The sequence below is a fragment of the Tinamus guttatus genome, unplaced genomic scaffold (genome assembly GCF_059628265.1).
Source record: "Tinamus guttatus ecotype Peru unplaced genomic scaffold, ASM5962826v1 Tinamus_guttatus_pri_ptg000198l, whole genome shotgun sequence".
Classification (NCBI taxonomy): Eukaryota; Metazoa; Chordata; class Aves; order Tinamiformes; family Tinamidae; genus Tinamus; species Tinamus guttatus.
The window spans coordinates 5,901,387-5,915,267 of NW_028288732.1; the positions used below are offsets into that span (position 1 = coordinate 5,901,387).

Below are 13,881 nucleotides of genomic sequence, written 5' to 3' on the forward strand. Positions count from 1 at the left end.
AATTCAAAATTAGCACCTCTGCTCTGGAAACTTTTAGTGTGGGAGTTTTTCACATAAAGGGATTGCCATGTTGGGCTGAGATATGGCCCAGCAACAATGGGTGCAGGGAGTCCAATGGGGCCAGATGGTGAAAATTGGATAGTAGGTACCTACAGGAATGATTGCTGAGATTTGCTCTCCTTTGAGCCTCCATTATCTCCCTGTCCCTTAGCCCATGGGTGAGGAAGGTCCCTGTAGAGATACTGGAAAATATATTTGCCCCCTCCCTTTGGAAATTTGATTGCTTCATGGTAATTTGGTAGGTAATTATGACCTTTCCAGTCTAATTGTAGAGATGGCAACTCAGGGTGCGACTTGGACCAGTGAAACGCTGTGAAACTCAGTTTTGTCTTCAGAACTGAAATCTAAATTAGCACACATTTGTCTCGCTATAAACAAGCACTATTTAGAAATCATCGCCTTGATTTCCCATCTCTACTGAATTTTCAGCTTATAAACCGCTTCTTTTTAATAATTAGCATAGGGAGAATTGAAGATGGTTCTTATCTGAGTGGCTTCATTGAATGTAGACTAATTAAGTTAAACTAACAGTGAACAAAATTAAGTTAGGCTAATTTCAAATAGCTAAGGTTAAGTTCCTCATTAATTTGTTCTGAGTTTTGTGGAAAATAAGCAACTATGACAACAGCTGTTATCATTTATAAGGTTTTTGTTGCTAATAATATGAGGAGAAAACAATAGAAATGAGCCAAAAAAGGAACCAGGCTCTCTCCTATTTATACAGATTAAATGTAAAAGTGATTGCCTTGTAGGATTAATCATAACGTAGGTTAGATGTAAAATCTTGCACCACCTTTTAGGGTATATTGTTCACCTGATGTGCATACTTAGTACCCACAAATAGCATTGCAATACATGTAAAGCCACTGTAAATTCCATCATATCTATTTGCTTATCTTTTGAAAAATTTCTGGAAATATAGAGATTTAATGGCAAACATTCATATAAAGGAGAAAAATGCCAGAAAGTGGAAAAACAAAGCATAGAAAAGTGTCAGTGTACTCAATTCTGTTGACTGGTGCATTTTGAGAAGCTTCAAGTTGTCTGTGATATCTTTTGAAATCTCCTAGAACACAGATACACAGATATTTATTAAATTAACTTACTTATTTTATTTTTAGGACATGAATAACTTATATGGAGTTCAAACTTTCTTCCTGTGCTTGGAAGACAACACTGGTGCCTCTTTTGGTGTCTTCTTAATGAACAGCAATGCCATGGGTAAGAAAGCTTCCCCTGCCACCCAGTCAAAAAAATGCAGTTAGATTTCTTTTAAAATGATTTATGCTGAGTCTCTGATCTAATGCGCCTGAGCTGATGTGGGTGTCCCTTATTGAAGACATTTGAAAAATTATTGAGAAAAGAATATGCCTTTGAGTTTCTTGTGATTCTCTTCTTTTTGTGGGACCAATGCAAACGTGGAGATTTTAGAGTCATCTGAATGTGCTTCCCCTCCACTGCAAGTGCAAGTCATGGCTTCATTTCCTTGGGTGTTCAGGAACTGTATTTTTCCCTAAGCAAATGTTCTTCCAGTCACTCTCAGCATGAGTCCTGGTAGATTTAGTGGCCGTTCTTGTCCGGCAGAGTTTGTAGTGCAGCCGGCCCCAGCGGTGACTTATCGAACCATCGGAGGGATCCTTGATTTCTATGTCTTGTTGGGGGACACGCCGGAGCAAGTGGTGCAGGAATACCTGCAGGTATGGTGCCCAAGGGGAAATACACTGAGAATTTTCCATCATATTTGTCAAAGTGCTTATTTTATTCCCCTCTTTATACGTTATTTACTAATGGATGGTAAAACATACTATTTGCATAACTCTTGACATGTCCCCAGTGTGACTGGGGGTGGGTGGCAGGAGTCAGCCTGGGGCATGGAGGTGGTCAGCTGGGCTTGTGCTTGCCCACTGGATCTGACCTGGATGCAAGGACAAGTTCTTCTCCTCATGGCAATATCACAGGGTGGGGACAGGTTATAGGAGATGGGAGAAAAGCAGCCAAGATGTTCCCATTTGCACTCCTCACAGCTGGATGACATTTTAGTGATATCAGAAAGCAAGTAAGTTTATAAACAGTATTGCACCTAAGGGATGGGTCAAATGAAGGAGGACAAAGTCATAAAATAAATGTAGGAGGGCATAGTAATGTTCAGGTAGCTTCAGCATCCCCCAATATCTGCTCTTGCCCTGCAGCTGGTGGGGCTGCCGTTGCTGCCGGCCTACTGGACCCTGGGCTTCCAGCTCAGCCGCTGGAACTACGGCTCCTTGGACGAGGTCAAAGCCGTGGTGCGGAGGAACCGCGCCATCGACCTGCCCTACGTAAGCACGACCGGGCTGGGCACGGGCTGTGCAGGCATCTCGGGAGCTTTGCTTCTCCATGGACGTCTCCCACATCAGTCCAAGATAGTGAACGTCTGTTCAATGTGTGCAGGCATCTGCAGTTGAAAGATTTTATGAATTTTAAAGGTAGACCTGTTGACAGAACATGGGAGACACTCAACCTCAGAAGCTTTGCTTTGTCCCTTTTATCACAATGTTTTTTTCAGCAATCCTTTTCAAGTATACTCATTTCTTTTTTCTAATTTGTTACCTAATCTTTTGTTGATGTTCTGAGGACAAGAGGATTAAGGAACTGTTGGTTGCTTCTTAATTTTTAATGAAGCCTTGCAGTTAGATTTCAAGTTAAATTAGACTAATAGCTTCAAATGAAGAAAACAAAACAAACCTCAAACTAACTTTAAGCCAGCTTTAAGAAGAAAAAGAAATGTTTTAAAGGACTAGCTCTAGATGTTGAGCAACTCAACCGACCAGAGTTGTGCATCATTTATGTATGATGCTTTTGGCACACTCTCTGCCGGAAGGAAGTAGAGTCGCAGCCATAAATTCCCTTCAGGATGAGTGGAAATTCTTAGGAGAAAATTGTAACTGGGGAGTCATCACATAGATCCTTTAGCTACCACCTACCACGCTGAGGCTAAATTACCTTTTCCTTCAGGATGTTCAGTACACCGACATCGACTACATGGAGGAAAGGAAAGATTTCACTTATGACAAAGTGAATTTTAGAGATCTACCTGATTTTGCAAATTATATGCATGGCAATGGACAAAAATATGTTCTCATCTTGGTAAGCTCTTTATTATTTCTTTTTCCATTTTAAATGCTGTCATTATAATTATGTATTATTATGGTCTACATATTTTTACGCAGTTTTTGCATTTATTGCCTCCCATGGTAGTTCTAGATAGTTATTGGTAAAGCATAGCATGGTTTCTTTCTGCTTTTTGTTTTCCCTGCTTTTAGGATCCTGCTATTAGCACAGATGATCTTGTGGATGGGAGCCCGTATGGAAGCTATGTCAGAGGAGAGAGCCAGAAGGTTTGGATTAATGAATCAGATGGAGTAACGCCGCTAATTGGAGAGGTAACCCCATTTTTATGACCATGAAACTCTAGCTCTTGGCACTGCTGTGATTTAATATGGGAGGAGCAGCTGATGTCAAAAATCATTTTCAGAATATTTTTACTAATATTCTTTCAATTGAGAACTAATAATAATAAAAGCTCACATAGCATAGGACATTTCCACTTTTTCTTAGAGATTTTTTGGAAAAAAAGGAAAATTGTTATTTCAAAGGCTCAAGGCTTGTTAGCTAGCTCCTATTTATTTTCAGTGGTCACTGAAGAGCCAAATTCCACCTTATGCTTTTGAAACATTCTCTATAGTATCTTATGAATTAAGCGAAGTATTGTAATTCATAAAATTTAGAATTAATTTAGACTTATAAGCAACTGAAAACTTCACAAGTAATGAAGTGGTGTTCTTTCTGTCGCCTTCTTGAGCACAGGTTATTGCAGTTTATTATGCAAAAGTTTTCTCCAAATCATTATACTAACACTGCCCTAAACAGAACTTGAGTTGAAACTGTGCAAAAGCTCAGAATCTGAGTTTCTAAGCTCCAAACACTTTTAAAGGGTTTCATTCAAATACACCTGACAAGCTAGAGTATTTTTTTCACCTCTAGCAGAAGATATTAATGTCAATATACCTTATTAGGTATGCACAAACCCAGCAGAGAATAAAGGTTTCTGAAGTGATATTGTTGAAATGTTATGAGATTGTCTGTGTCCATGCATAAACCCCGCTGGTTTCTGATAGACTTCATTTCAAATATATTTGTTTTTTTTTTAAAAAAAAAGTAGAAGCCAAGAAAAATGCAATAGCATGTAGATATTAATCATGCCAAACTAGTTAGCAGCTTAATCAAATATTTTCCTTTGAATATTGCAGGTGTGGCCAGGAGTAACCGTATTTCCAGACTTCACCAATCCTGACTGCACCAGCTGGTGGGCGGAGGAATGCAGATTATTTTACGAAACGGTGCCCTATGATGGTATCTGGATTGTAAGTAACACAGGATTTCTGTTTTTCTAAAAAAAAAAAAAAAAAAAAAAAAAAAAAATAGGAATGGCCAGATGTATTAAACTTCAAAGGGGATGCTCACTGCTACTAACCTGGGAATCGATGTAGGACTTGCACATCTTTTGCTGTTGAATTTGCAATGAATATTTGCACCTGAATTTTAAATCTGAATTTGAAACTTGCATGCGTGCTGAGAGAGTCTGTCTTGAACAGGTCCCGAGTATGGCTTACTATGCGCAAAATCAATGGTGCTGCTCTCCAGGTAGCTCATAGAGTTTCAAGTTAGTAAATAGCAAGTGCTGCTCCAGAATGGGATTTGGATTAACATCTCTTAAACAGGTTCTCCCACCAAAAGCTTAATAGGGAATGTGGCACAATTATTTTTAGGCTCAGTTCACAGAAATCAGGTAAGATTAGGGACTATTTGCCTCACTCAGCTTAGTCTCTCACAAAAATATGCTGTAGAAAAGCTTTTAAAGGCGGGTGCCTGAAGGAAATCTGTATTTAAACTTAATCCCTGTTTAAGCACCTGAGCAGGGATTTAATTTCTTTTTCCTAGATACAGAGCACCTAAAGCTCATTTTGGCTCAGAAAGATTTATAGATACTCAACCACTCTGAGAAAAAGCTCAAGCTATATGGAGGCACCTATGTGTGGCTACAGAAAGGCTTGTCTACATTCACATTTATTAAAGATCCTAAAGGTTTCTGCATTAAAGGTTTCTGCATTGTTCTGCCTTTGCACTGAGATAGGTACTGCTGAACCCTACTTAGAAGTACTGTACAATTTTAAATATAATATCTTAATTTCTCTCTGTATAGTGTTGCTGAAAGGATCGATGTCTTTAAACTCACAAAACCTGGATGAATGCATTTTCCTTAGGTAGACAATAGATTTTTAGGCTATTTTTATTCTGTTCTGTGACATGCTGGTGTCTCATTCCCCCAAACCTGGTAGTTTTCATCACAATGAGCTCCAGATTTACATCTGCAATTTTAAATTCTGGGAATGGCTCTAATCTCACAAAGCAAAGCACAAGTATATGCTTTGAATAGTTGGGGTAGAGCTACATCTCAGCAAATTCAGTCTGATTTATGCTGATACATTTTTGAGCCTGGGGGCAGAATCCCATGTAACCATATTGCATACTTTGCCCTCATTGCTCTTAAGCCTACAGCAAAAGACCAGACTAAGATGTCATTTTTTGTTTAATAAAAGCTGAAACCAGAGAGCTCAGGAAAAAAGGAGGAAGGAACACTGGAATTTTATTTAGCAACTATTTTCTAGTAGGACCAAAAGTTCTCACTGACTTTTGTGCTTGCAATAGCAAATGCAACCTGGCATAGCAAGCTTTCAAATACATTTTTGAGTTTATCACCTAGTTTATCACCAACTATTTGTATAAAAAAAAAATACAATTATTCCTTCAGGGATACGAGGAATAAAACATAAAGTCCTGTCAGGAAAAGTTACTAGGGGAAAATTTCTTATATGCTGTTTCTTGTGTTTTTCAGGACATGAATGAAGTATCCAACTTTGTAGCAGGCTCAAATAAAGGCTGTGAGCAGAATGACTTAAACTACCCACCCTTCACTCCCAGTAAGTCCCTTGTCTCAAACCACGAAGAACAACATGAAAAAAGTGGATGTGAAGGATATAAAGTGACATTTTTATAGGTCTTGTGGATGGAGTCTGCTTATTCCTATTGACAGAAAATGCAAACATGCCTTGGCTGTGGTCGAAGGCGTGGGTAGTATAACTCATGAGAAAAAATGGCTTTTTCTTACCCTTTCAAATTGTTATTGAATGTTATCATTGCCTTAATTATGTATAATAACATATTGATCTTCTTTCACCATCGATGGTTTCAGAGATGTATGCAGAGCTAAAATGGAAATCAGATTTTTATTAAGTAATAGCTTTAAGTAACCATTGCCAATAAGCTGTCAGATCAAATGTAGTAAAAATGGCATTTCCTCTGACCTCAGACATACAGATATGATTCAAATTAAATACAAAAGTTCTAGTTCCCATCTGTTCTAAGTTGCATCTGTAGTGTCTCCAGTTTTGTATTTAATATAGAAAATTAGAAAAGAATTACCTGTTGGTTAACTGGAAGCTACAACTTTAAATGTTTGGAATCAAAATGTACTCAAAAACTGATATCTGTCTCTGTTTATTGAAGGTATTCTTGATGGACTGATGTTTTCCAAGACGCTCTGTATGGATGCAGTGCAGAAGTGGGGGAAACAGTATGATGTCCACAGCCTTTTTGGCTACTCCATGACCCTCTCAACCCATCAGTAAGCAATGCTCCCCAATATCCTTACAAAAAAGGGTACAAAAGTATATGGCTGCGTTTTCAAAAACAGCAGGAGATTTCACTACTGATTCTTGGATGACAGGAGTTATCAGGCCCCTGAAAATCCAGTCCTCCTACAATTCCAAAATTCACTGAAGCTGAGCATCCAAAATAACTAAAAAAGACAAAAAAGACAAAAACCAAAAAAGACCAAAAAAAAAAAAACTCATTATGTCTGGCATCTTATTGCAAAGTTCAAAAAATACCAGGCTTTATTATTTAAACTTCAGCTGCACTGAAGTCTTAAAGGATAGTAAGACTTTCATTAGAAAATTAATAGGAAAAAAAGTATAAAAGTGTGGTGAGCTGCTAGCTATGTTTTGATAATTTTGAACTAGTCAAACTACTTGAAAACCTGTGTAAATCAATTTTACTGCAAATTGAAGAACAAATAAAGCAATGATTCCGAGCTCTGCTAGCACAATGCTATGGGCCACTATTATAGAATTTAAAATGTCCTCATCTCATTTTGCATCTCAAGTTTTGGCTAGGTTAGGCATCTTACCCACTGCATGTTCTTTTTTGTGCGCTCATGGAAAAGGAATAACTCCTTTTGCTCCTTCTCTAGGGTGATTATTTCTTTGGTTGGTGTGTTTGTTTGTTTTTCATTTTTTAAGACAAAACATTATGCCCTCTTACAGTTCAGACTGGCATAAGAGTTTGTTGAACAAGCAAAAATCTCTGTTAATTCATGTAAGCCAATGCAGCTATGGCAAAATATAACAACTACAGTCCCAGTCCAAAATATTTAGAAAGGTAAAACAGGATTAATATCATGAACATATTAGGTAAAGGAGTTTCTGTCCCTTGGACTGTCTATTAATATACATTAGGGGGGTTGGACTAGATGACCTCTAGAGGTCCCTTCCAACCTTAAGCATTCTATGATTCTATGATACAAATTTCCCTGATATAAAAACCACTGGTTTCTGAGGCTTCTCTTCTGCTTTGCCTAATTCCAGCCTTGCTTCCTTCTCAGAGCCATCCAGACGGTGTTTCCAGGCAAGAGGAGCTTCCTTCTTTCGCGATCCACCTTTATCGGGTCGGGAAAGTACACGGGACACTGGCTGGGGGACAACGCGGCGCTGTGGGACCACCTGAGATGGTCCATACCCGGCATACTGGAGTTCAACCTCTTCGGGATTCCCTACGTAAGAAATAACACACGGATAACATCAATGTCTGCAAAATCTGGTCATCGACTTAAGCACTTAACATAATCATACTATCTTCTTAGCTATGAATTAATACTCTTTAAGAATCTGGTTTTAACATTTTCCTGCCCAATTGTTGACTCTTTTGGTTTAGGTTTTTTGGTTTACTTTGATTTCTCTGGGTGTGGGGGTTTATGCATGGTGGGATACATGTGCATCAACCATACTACTTTACATATTCCAGGTTGCCTGTTACCACCAGTATTTTTTATTCATCGGTGATCAAGGTGGAACATTTCCGTGTGTTCCTTGGCATTTCAGATAAAATAAGAGCAATGATGTATAAAGACATGGGTTTCTTTCCATATTGGCATTTCTAGGACTTTTGAACTGTTTTCCTAATGTATGTACATTAGCATGTACAGGAGAGTAAAGACTCAAAAGCAAAAGAGCAATGAGCAATGTTAGCTAGTAGTCACTTACCTATTGTTCATAATGTCAAAGGTCTATGCACACTTAAATTCCTGTGCCTGCACTATGCAATTGAGTTAATTCTAATACGAGCTGCACAGAAAAGGTATCTGCAGGGCTAATTCTGTGTCACATAATAGATTCAAAACTTCAGTAATTCTGGTAGAGTTTCAATCAAAGAAAAAGACAACGGGCTAATTTACTTATGGATTAGAAATTTGAAAGAAGAAAGACAGAAATGCGTGGAATGGTTCTATTACCCTGGCTATCAGTTAAGGATGAAGTAGTCTATCTCCAGAAATCAGTATTTGAAGATCTGTATGGAGCTTAGAGGAGCTATACACTGCCCATCCAATGCTTTTCTGGTTTTACTTTTAAGGTTGGAGCAGATATTTGTGGTTTCTTTGATGACACCACAGAAGAACTTTGCCTACGGTGGATGCAAGTAGGAGCATTTTATCCATTTGCCAGAAATCACAATGCTGAGCTATACATAGTAAGTTGTACCTTCTCTTACAAAATTTGTCTTGTGTTATTATTGCTGATAATTGCATAGTTGACTAGTTGGAAATTGGTAAAAACTTAAGCTGTCTTTCCGAAATCTTAGCTTCATCAGGGTTAGTTATAAGTAGTACGTTTTTCTGCCTACATTAGTGTGTCTACAGTGAAGGTGAAATGACCCACCAGACTGATCCTTGGGAGCACCCAGGATGAAACCTGGAAGAAGCTTTGACCTGCGGGTGGGCAGGGAAGGACCTGCACCCAAATGGACCACATAGTCCATGGGCCATGGCCATGTAGATGTGCACCATCGCCATGCACCTCTATGGACACATCAACCACTTTCTACCTACTAGACATATCTATCACCACCCAAACTTTCTCTGCTTGGTGGCAATAACAATCTACTATTTATTTTCAGCCTCAAGATCCAGCTGTGTTTGGGGCTGATTCGACTTTGGTGAAAACTTCAAAGCATTACTTGACTATCCGCTATACCCTGCTGCCCTACCTGTATACGCTCTTCTACAAAGCTCACACTCGAGGAGACACTGTTGTACGGCCAGTTTTGCACGAGTAAGTTTACTGATCTGGCTTTAGAATACTTTCATTGCAAAAAAAAAAAAAAAAAAAAACATATTCAAAATGGTTAAATGTTGTTAGGGACTATCCGAAGACATATATAATTTCTGACAGTGAATATTGGAATATATATGCAAAGCTTCTAAATTTCCGAAATACCATTTTGAAGTAATCAGAAGAGAAATCATATGCAATTTCAGCATATATGCATGTATTACTGTCAGCTGCTCCAAGACCTGCTATGAAGCATCTTTGTCAGTTAATGAAGTTATTCCCCACCATGGCATGAGTTTTAGGATTTATGTGTGCTGTGTTTTTTTTTTTTTTTTTTTTTTTTCCTGGAAACTCTGGAATAAATCTATGCTAAAAGCACACACCCACAAACACATGCACATGCAGGCACACTGACGTATATTTATAATATAACTAACTGCACTCATAAGCCTGTGAACTTACACTGAAGGCTGCTTCAGGTGAAAATAGACCCGTGCAGTTTTGCTGCGATGCTTTCCAGTAGACATTCCAGAAATGAGGATTGCTCATGATGGCAGCGTAGTTAATCAAAACAACCAGTGTCATTTCTTTTCCATTTGTCCAGGTTTTATTCTGACGAAGAAACGTGGAGTGTTGACGGACAGTTCCTGTGGGGTCCTGGGCTGCTCATCACTCCTGTGCTCGACGAGGTAGCTATCGCTGTCTTGATTTCCTTTTTTCATAATAAATTTGCAGGGAGTGGAGCCGTTGCAGCTCTGTTCTCTCTTGGGGGTCTGCAGCTCAACACTCCAGCAAATTGCGTTTATTGGTCCCTCTTCCCATCATCCCTTTATTGCTTTGATTGAAAGTACCCGAGTTTTAGCCTCTGTTTTCAGTTTTGTGATGGTTTTGTTCAGCTTAAAGGCTATAGCTCCTCAGCTTGCTATCCATCTCTTGTGATCCACCTCCTTTTCTATGCTCAGTGGCAAAAATAGGATAATTTTCCTTCTCTAACGAGCCTGGTGAATTCTCCATGGTCCTAGAGACCTTGTTCGTCAGCATTAATATAGCACTATCTCCAGCGGAAATATTTCTCTCAGTATAGCCGCAGATTATATTTATTTTTCATGGATGTATCAAATTCATTGACTTATAGCTATCTTGGGGTTCCCCATGAGCCTCTCTTTTCTTCCTTCATTTGTTGCTTCCACGGAGGGAGACCACAACATATTTTTATCACTGTCTAAATAGAAAATCTCATACCTTGTGCTATTAAATCCTATTTCTATTTTTGTGTCCTTTAGGGAATCTACTTCCTGTAGGATATTTTGATTCACTCTGCTTCATATCGGCTCTGAATTTCATTCAGAAGCAGCTCTTCTCACTACATTTCGCTTTATCTCTAGTGCAGTACAAAAACAAATAAATCATGGCTTTTCCCTGTTGCAAAAACTTGCAAAAAATGTTAGTTAATTCCAGTAACACACATGCTGTGTAGAAACACAAAATGTTTGTTAAATACTTAAGTGGGAATGTAAAAGTGGAGATGTTTGAGAATATCCTTTGTGAGTGAACAGGAAGTGCTATGATATTGGGCTGCACACATGGCAGAAAGCCAGTAAAGCAAATCAGGATGAGAAGTATTGATAATCTTCCCATTGTGAATGATGATTTTTGACATTTTCTGTTATTTCATTGACTTGCCTTCTGATGTGAAAGTTGTTTCTTGCCTCTCAGGGCGCAGATGTGATCCAGGCATACATCCCTGATGCAGTGTGGTACGAGTACGAGACGGTAAGAAAATGCCAAGGATCTGCTAATGTAAAGGGAATAGTGAGAGCCAAGTGGGGGTGAGGGCAGGGATCACAGCTGCAAGGGAAGTCCCAAGGGTTGGAGCAATGCGGGAGGCAGGTTGCATGGAAATTTGAGCAAAGATCATGTTTTTAGCAGTAAAATACAATGATAATTAATAATAATAATGCATAAGAATTTGCAATAATCTTTTGTCGATCCCCCTGCTTGTTCTTTGTGGTGCTAGAACAGAAATTAAGCCCATGGGCATTGATTCATGTTTGTTATTGATCGAGGGTTGGTTTATCTTCATGAGACTGGATTATAGATAGCAATATTGAGAGCATGATGACAGATCCTTACCTAACTTAAAAAGAAGATTTAAGAAGAATTTTGGGTGTTAAGAGTGCACCCGTAGTAGTGAGTAACGTCACAATCTGGTTCTCTTTTTCTTTCCTCATCATAAGGGGACAAAAATCTCCTGGAGAAAAGAGTGGATTGACATGTTCCTACCAGCAGATAAGATGGGACTTCACTTGCGGGGAGGCTACGTATTCCCATTCCAACAACCAGCCACCACAACTGTAGATAGGTGAGCTCCAGGTCACTGCCACGGCTGCTTACATGACATATTTCATGACTAACCACAGGCTCATCTGCACGTTTCGTAAACTCCCCCTGCATTGTAACAGTTTATATGAAAATGCAAGGCAATCGAGGGCTTAATCTACTTCTCCAAGTATTAGAACTCACCAGAGCCCCAGATTTTTGATGTGAATGTGGAAGATATATGAAGGCTGTCTAGTTATTTTACACACCAAGGACAAAATGTCTTTCTTCTCACAGCCGCCAGAATCCGCTGGGACTTCTCATTGCCCTGGATGACAATAACAACGCGACCGGAGACTTTTTCTGGGATGATGGAGAATCCGCAGGTGAGCGTTCATCCATAGGGGGATTGCTATGACAAACAAACTGTTCATACTGACAGATTTTAATCTTCAAGGGGACTTAATGGAGGAAGATTAAGCCATTGGGAATGTTGATTTTTTAATTCCGAACAAGTTGCTAATACTTGTTCATATGTCATCACTATTTGATCACATTTAAGTGAAAAAATGTAACAGTTCTTAATTTGGTGATTTAAGGTCAAATGCCTTTTGGTTGTGAGGAAAATTAACGTCTTTAGAAGACGTGCATGTCTAAGAGCAGTTCTAGAGCAGTAGAAGCAACTTGCAAACAAAAATAGTGTAATTCATCCTTTTAATCTTGAGATGAAGGAAACTTTAGAAAACAAAGAACCTTGAACTGTGGGATTTTCTGAAGTATCTGAGGAATTAGTTAGGCATCCAGGTTCCATTAAATTAAAAGGATTTGAGGTACTTAAATCCTTTAGGCTGCTTTGGGAGCCTTTGTTCTTTATTTTTTAGAAAAGCCAACAAGCAGTTTAAACGTTTATTTTGAAATGATTTTTTGAAGAACTTTTATAAAACACTCAAGCTTGTATTAAAAAAATGATTTAAGAACTTGTATTTGACAGATTTTATTGTTTTATTTGCAACCAACCATAACTTTAAGAGATAAGGACTTTGGTTTATGGCATATGCCTGTTAGTACTGGTGCATTTCAAATCTTCTCTAATTCATATCCTATCATATCCATAGGTAGCAATGAATCAGAAAAGTACCTGAGTTTTATTTGGCTATACTGGAATAAAATGTAGGTTAGAAAATTGGAAAAACTGTAGCAGTAAAAGAAAAGAAAAAAAAAAGTCAAATATTAACACTGAGGTTCATGTGAGCTAATTTGATCCCTGTCCATGGTTAAGTGATACCTCGATTTAGGATGTTCATACCTCTGTCTCCCAAAACACAACTGCTTTTGGCTGAAAATGCGTTTTTAAGATAGAGAATCTTCAGCAAATTAAAATGCTAATTGCCTATGAATCCTTGTCACTGCCCTGCCATGTGCCAGCTGATGAACATCTAGATGTGTTGCTACTTTGGCTCCTCTGCCAAGTCCTCAGCTTCCCTTGCAGGTCTCCCCAGGATGCCAAACTCCCAGGGAGATATTTCTTGCTAGGATATTTATGTCAGTTCAAATTTGAAGGGTTTCTGCACAGCAAGACCCTGGTGCTGGGCACCGGGCAATCTGTTAGGAAGACAATTACACAAAATGCCAAGAGATGAGACGATTTGTGCTCGAGAGGTAATGTGATGAGAATATTACATTTAATGGAAAGGAAAAGCTTAGAAAAATTTATGCATTCTGCCTGTAGTAATCCCTTTTCTCATTTTACCTCTACCAATCATATCTCAGGCAAGAACTTCCAAGCCTCTACTTTTTAAATTTTGTGAAACTTTGGGATGCTTTAAAGAAATAGAGTTGTGATTTGGCTGATTATTGCGGCAGTAAATATTGAAGGCCTTGGGTGGTTGCTGATATGACAGGTATATGTACTCCTTTGTCAAGGCCTACAATAACTAAGCCATTATTGTACTCACTTCTGTGGAGAAACAAAACAATAAAACATCTTATGATTTTATTTCCTGCTCAAAACTTACAGGTC

At 38.6% G+C, this 13,881-nt stretch overlaps 2 protein-coding genes across 2 annotated transcripts in view; both read left to right on the forward strand.

The window, feature by feature from the left end:
* The window catches only part of BCHE (butyrylcholinesterase), a 347,216-nt gene that overhangs the window by 182,352 nt on the left and 150,983 nt on the right, over nucleotides 1–13,881 (forward strand). The gene's annotated exons all lie outside the window — the stretch shown is intronic.
* SI (sucrase-isomaltase) overlaps nucleotides 1–13,881 on the forward strand; it is a 75,374-nt gene that overhangs the window by 41,684 nt on the left and 19,809 nt on the right. Inside the window, exons 8-22 of the mRNA XM_088523941.1 lie at nucleotides 1,182–1,281; nucleotides 1,645–1,757; nucleotides 2,250–2,375; nucleotides 3,052–3,183; nucleotides 3,360–3,479; nucleotides 4,347–4,460; nucleotides 5,993–6,077; nucleotides 6,664–6,781; nucleotides 7,820–7,991; nucleotides 8,845–8,961; nucleotides 9,388–9,542; nucleotides 10,147–10,231; nucleotides 11,259–11,315; nucleotides 11,780–11,904; nucleotides 12,159–12,247. Coding sequence (XP_088380067.1) covers nucleotides 1,182–1,281; nucleotides 1,645–1,757; nucleotides 2,250–2,375; nucleotides 3,052–3,183; nucleotides 3,360–3,479; nucleotides 4,347–4,460; nucleotides 5,993–6,077; nucleotides 6,664–6,781; nucleotides 7,820–7,991; nucleotides 8,845–8,961; nucleotides 9,388–9,542; nucleotides 10,147–10,231; nucleotides 11,259–11,315; nucleotides 11,780–11,904; nucleotides 12,159–12,247 — 1,708 coding nt within the window. The remainder of the gene's footprint in view (nucleotides 1–1,181; nucleotides 1,282–1,644; nucleotides 1,758–2,249; nucleotides 2,376–3,051; nucleotides 3,184–3,359; nucleotides 3,480–4,346; nucleotides 4,461–5,992; nucleotides 6,078–6,663; nucleotides 6,782–7,819; nucleotides 7,992–8,844; nucleotides 8,962–9,387; nucleotides 9,543–10,146; nucleotides 10,232–11,258; nucleotides 11,316–11,779; nucleotides 11,905–12,158; nucleotides 12,248–13,881) is intronic.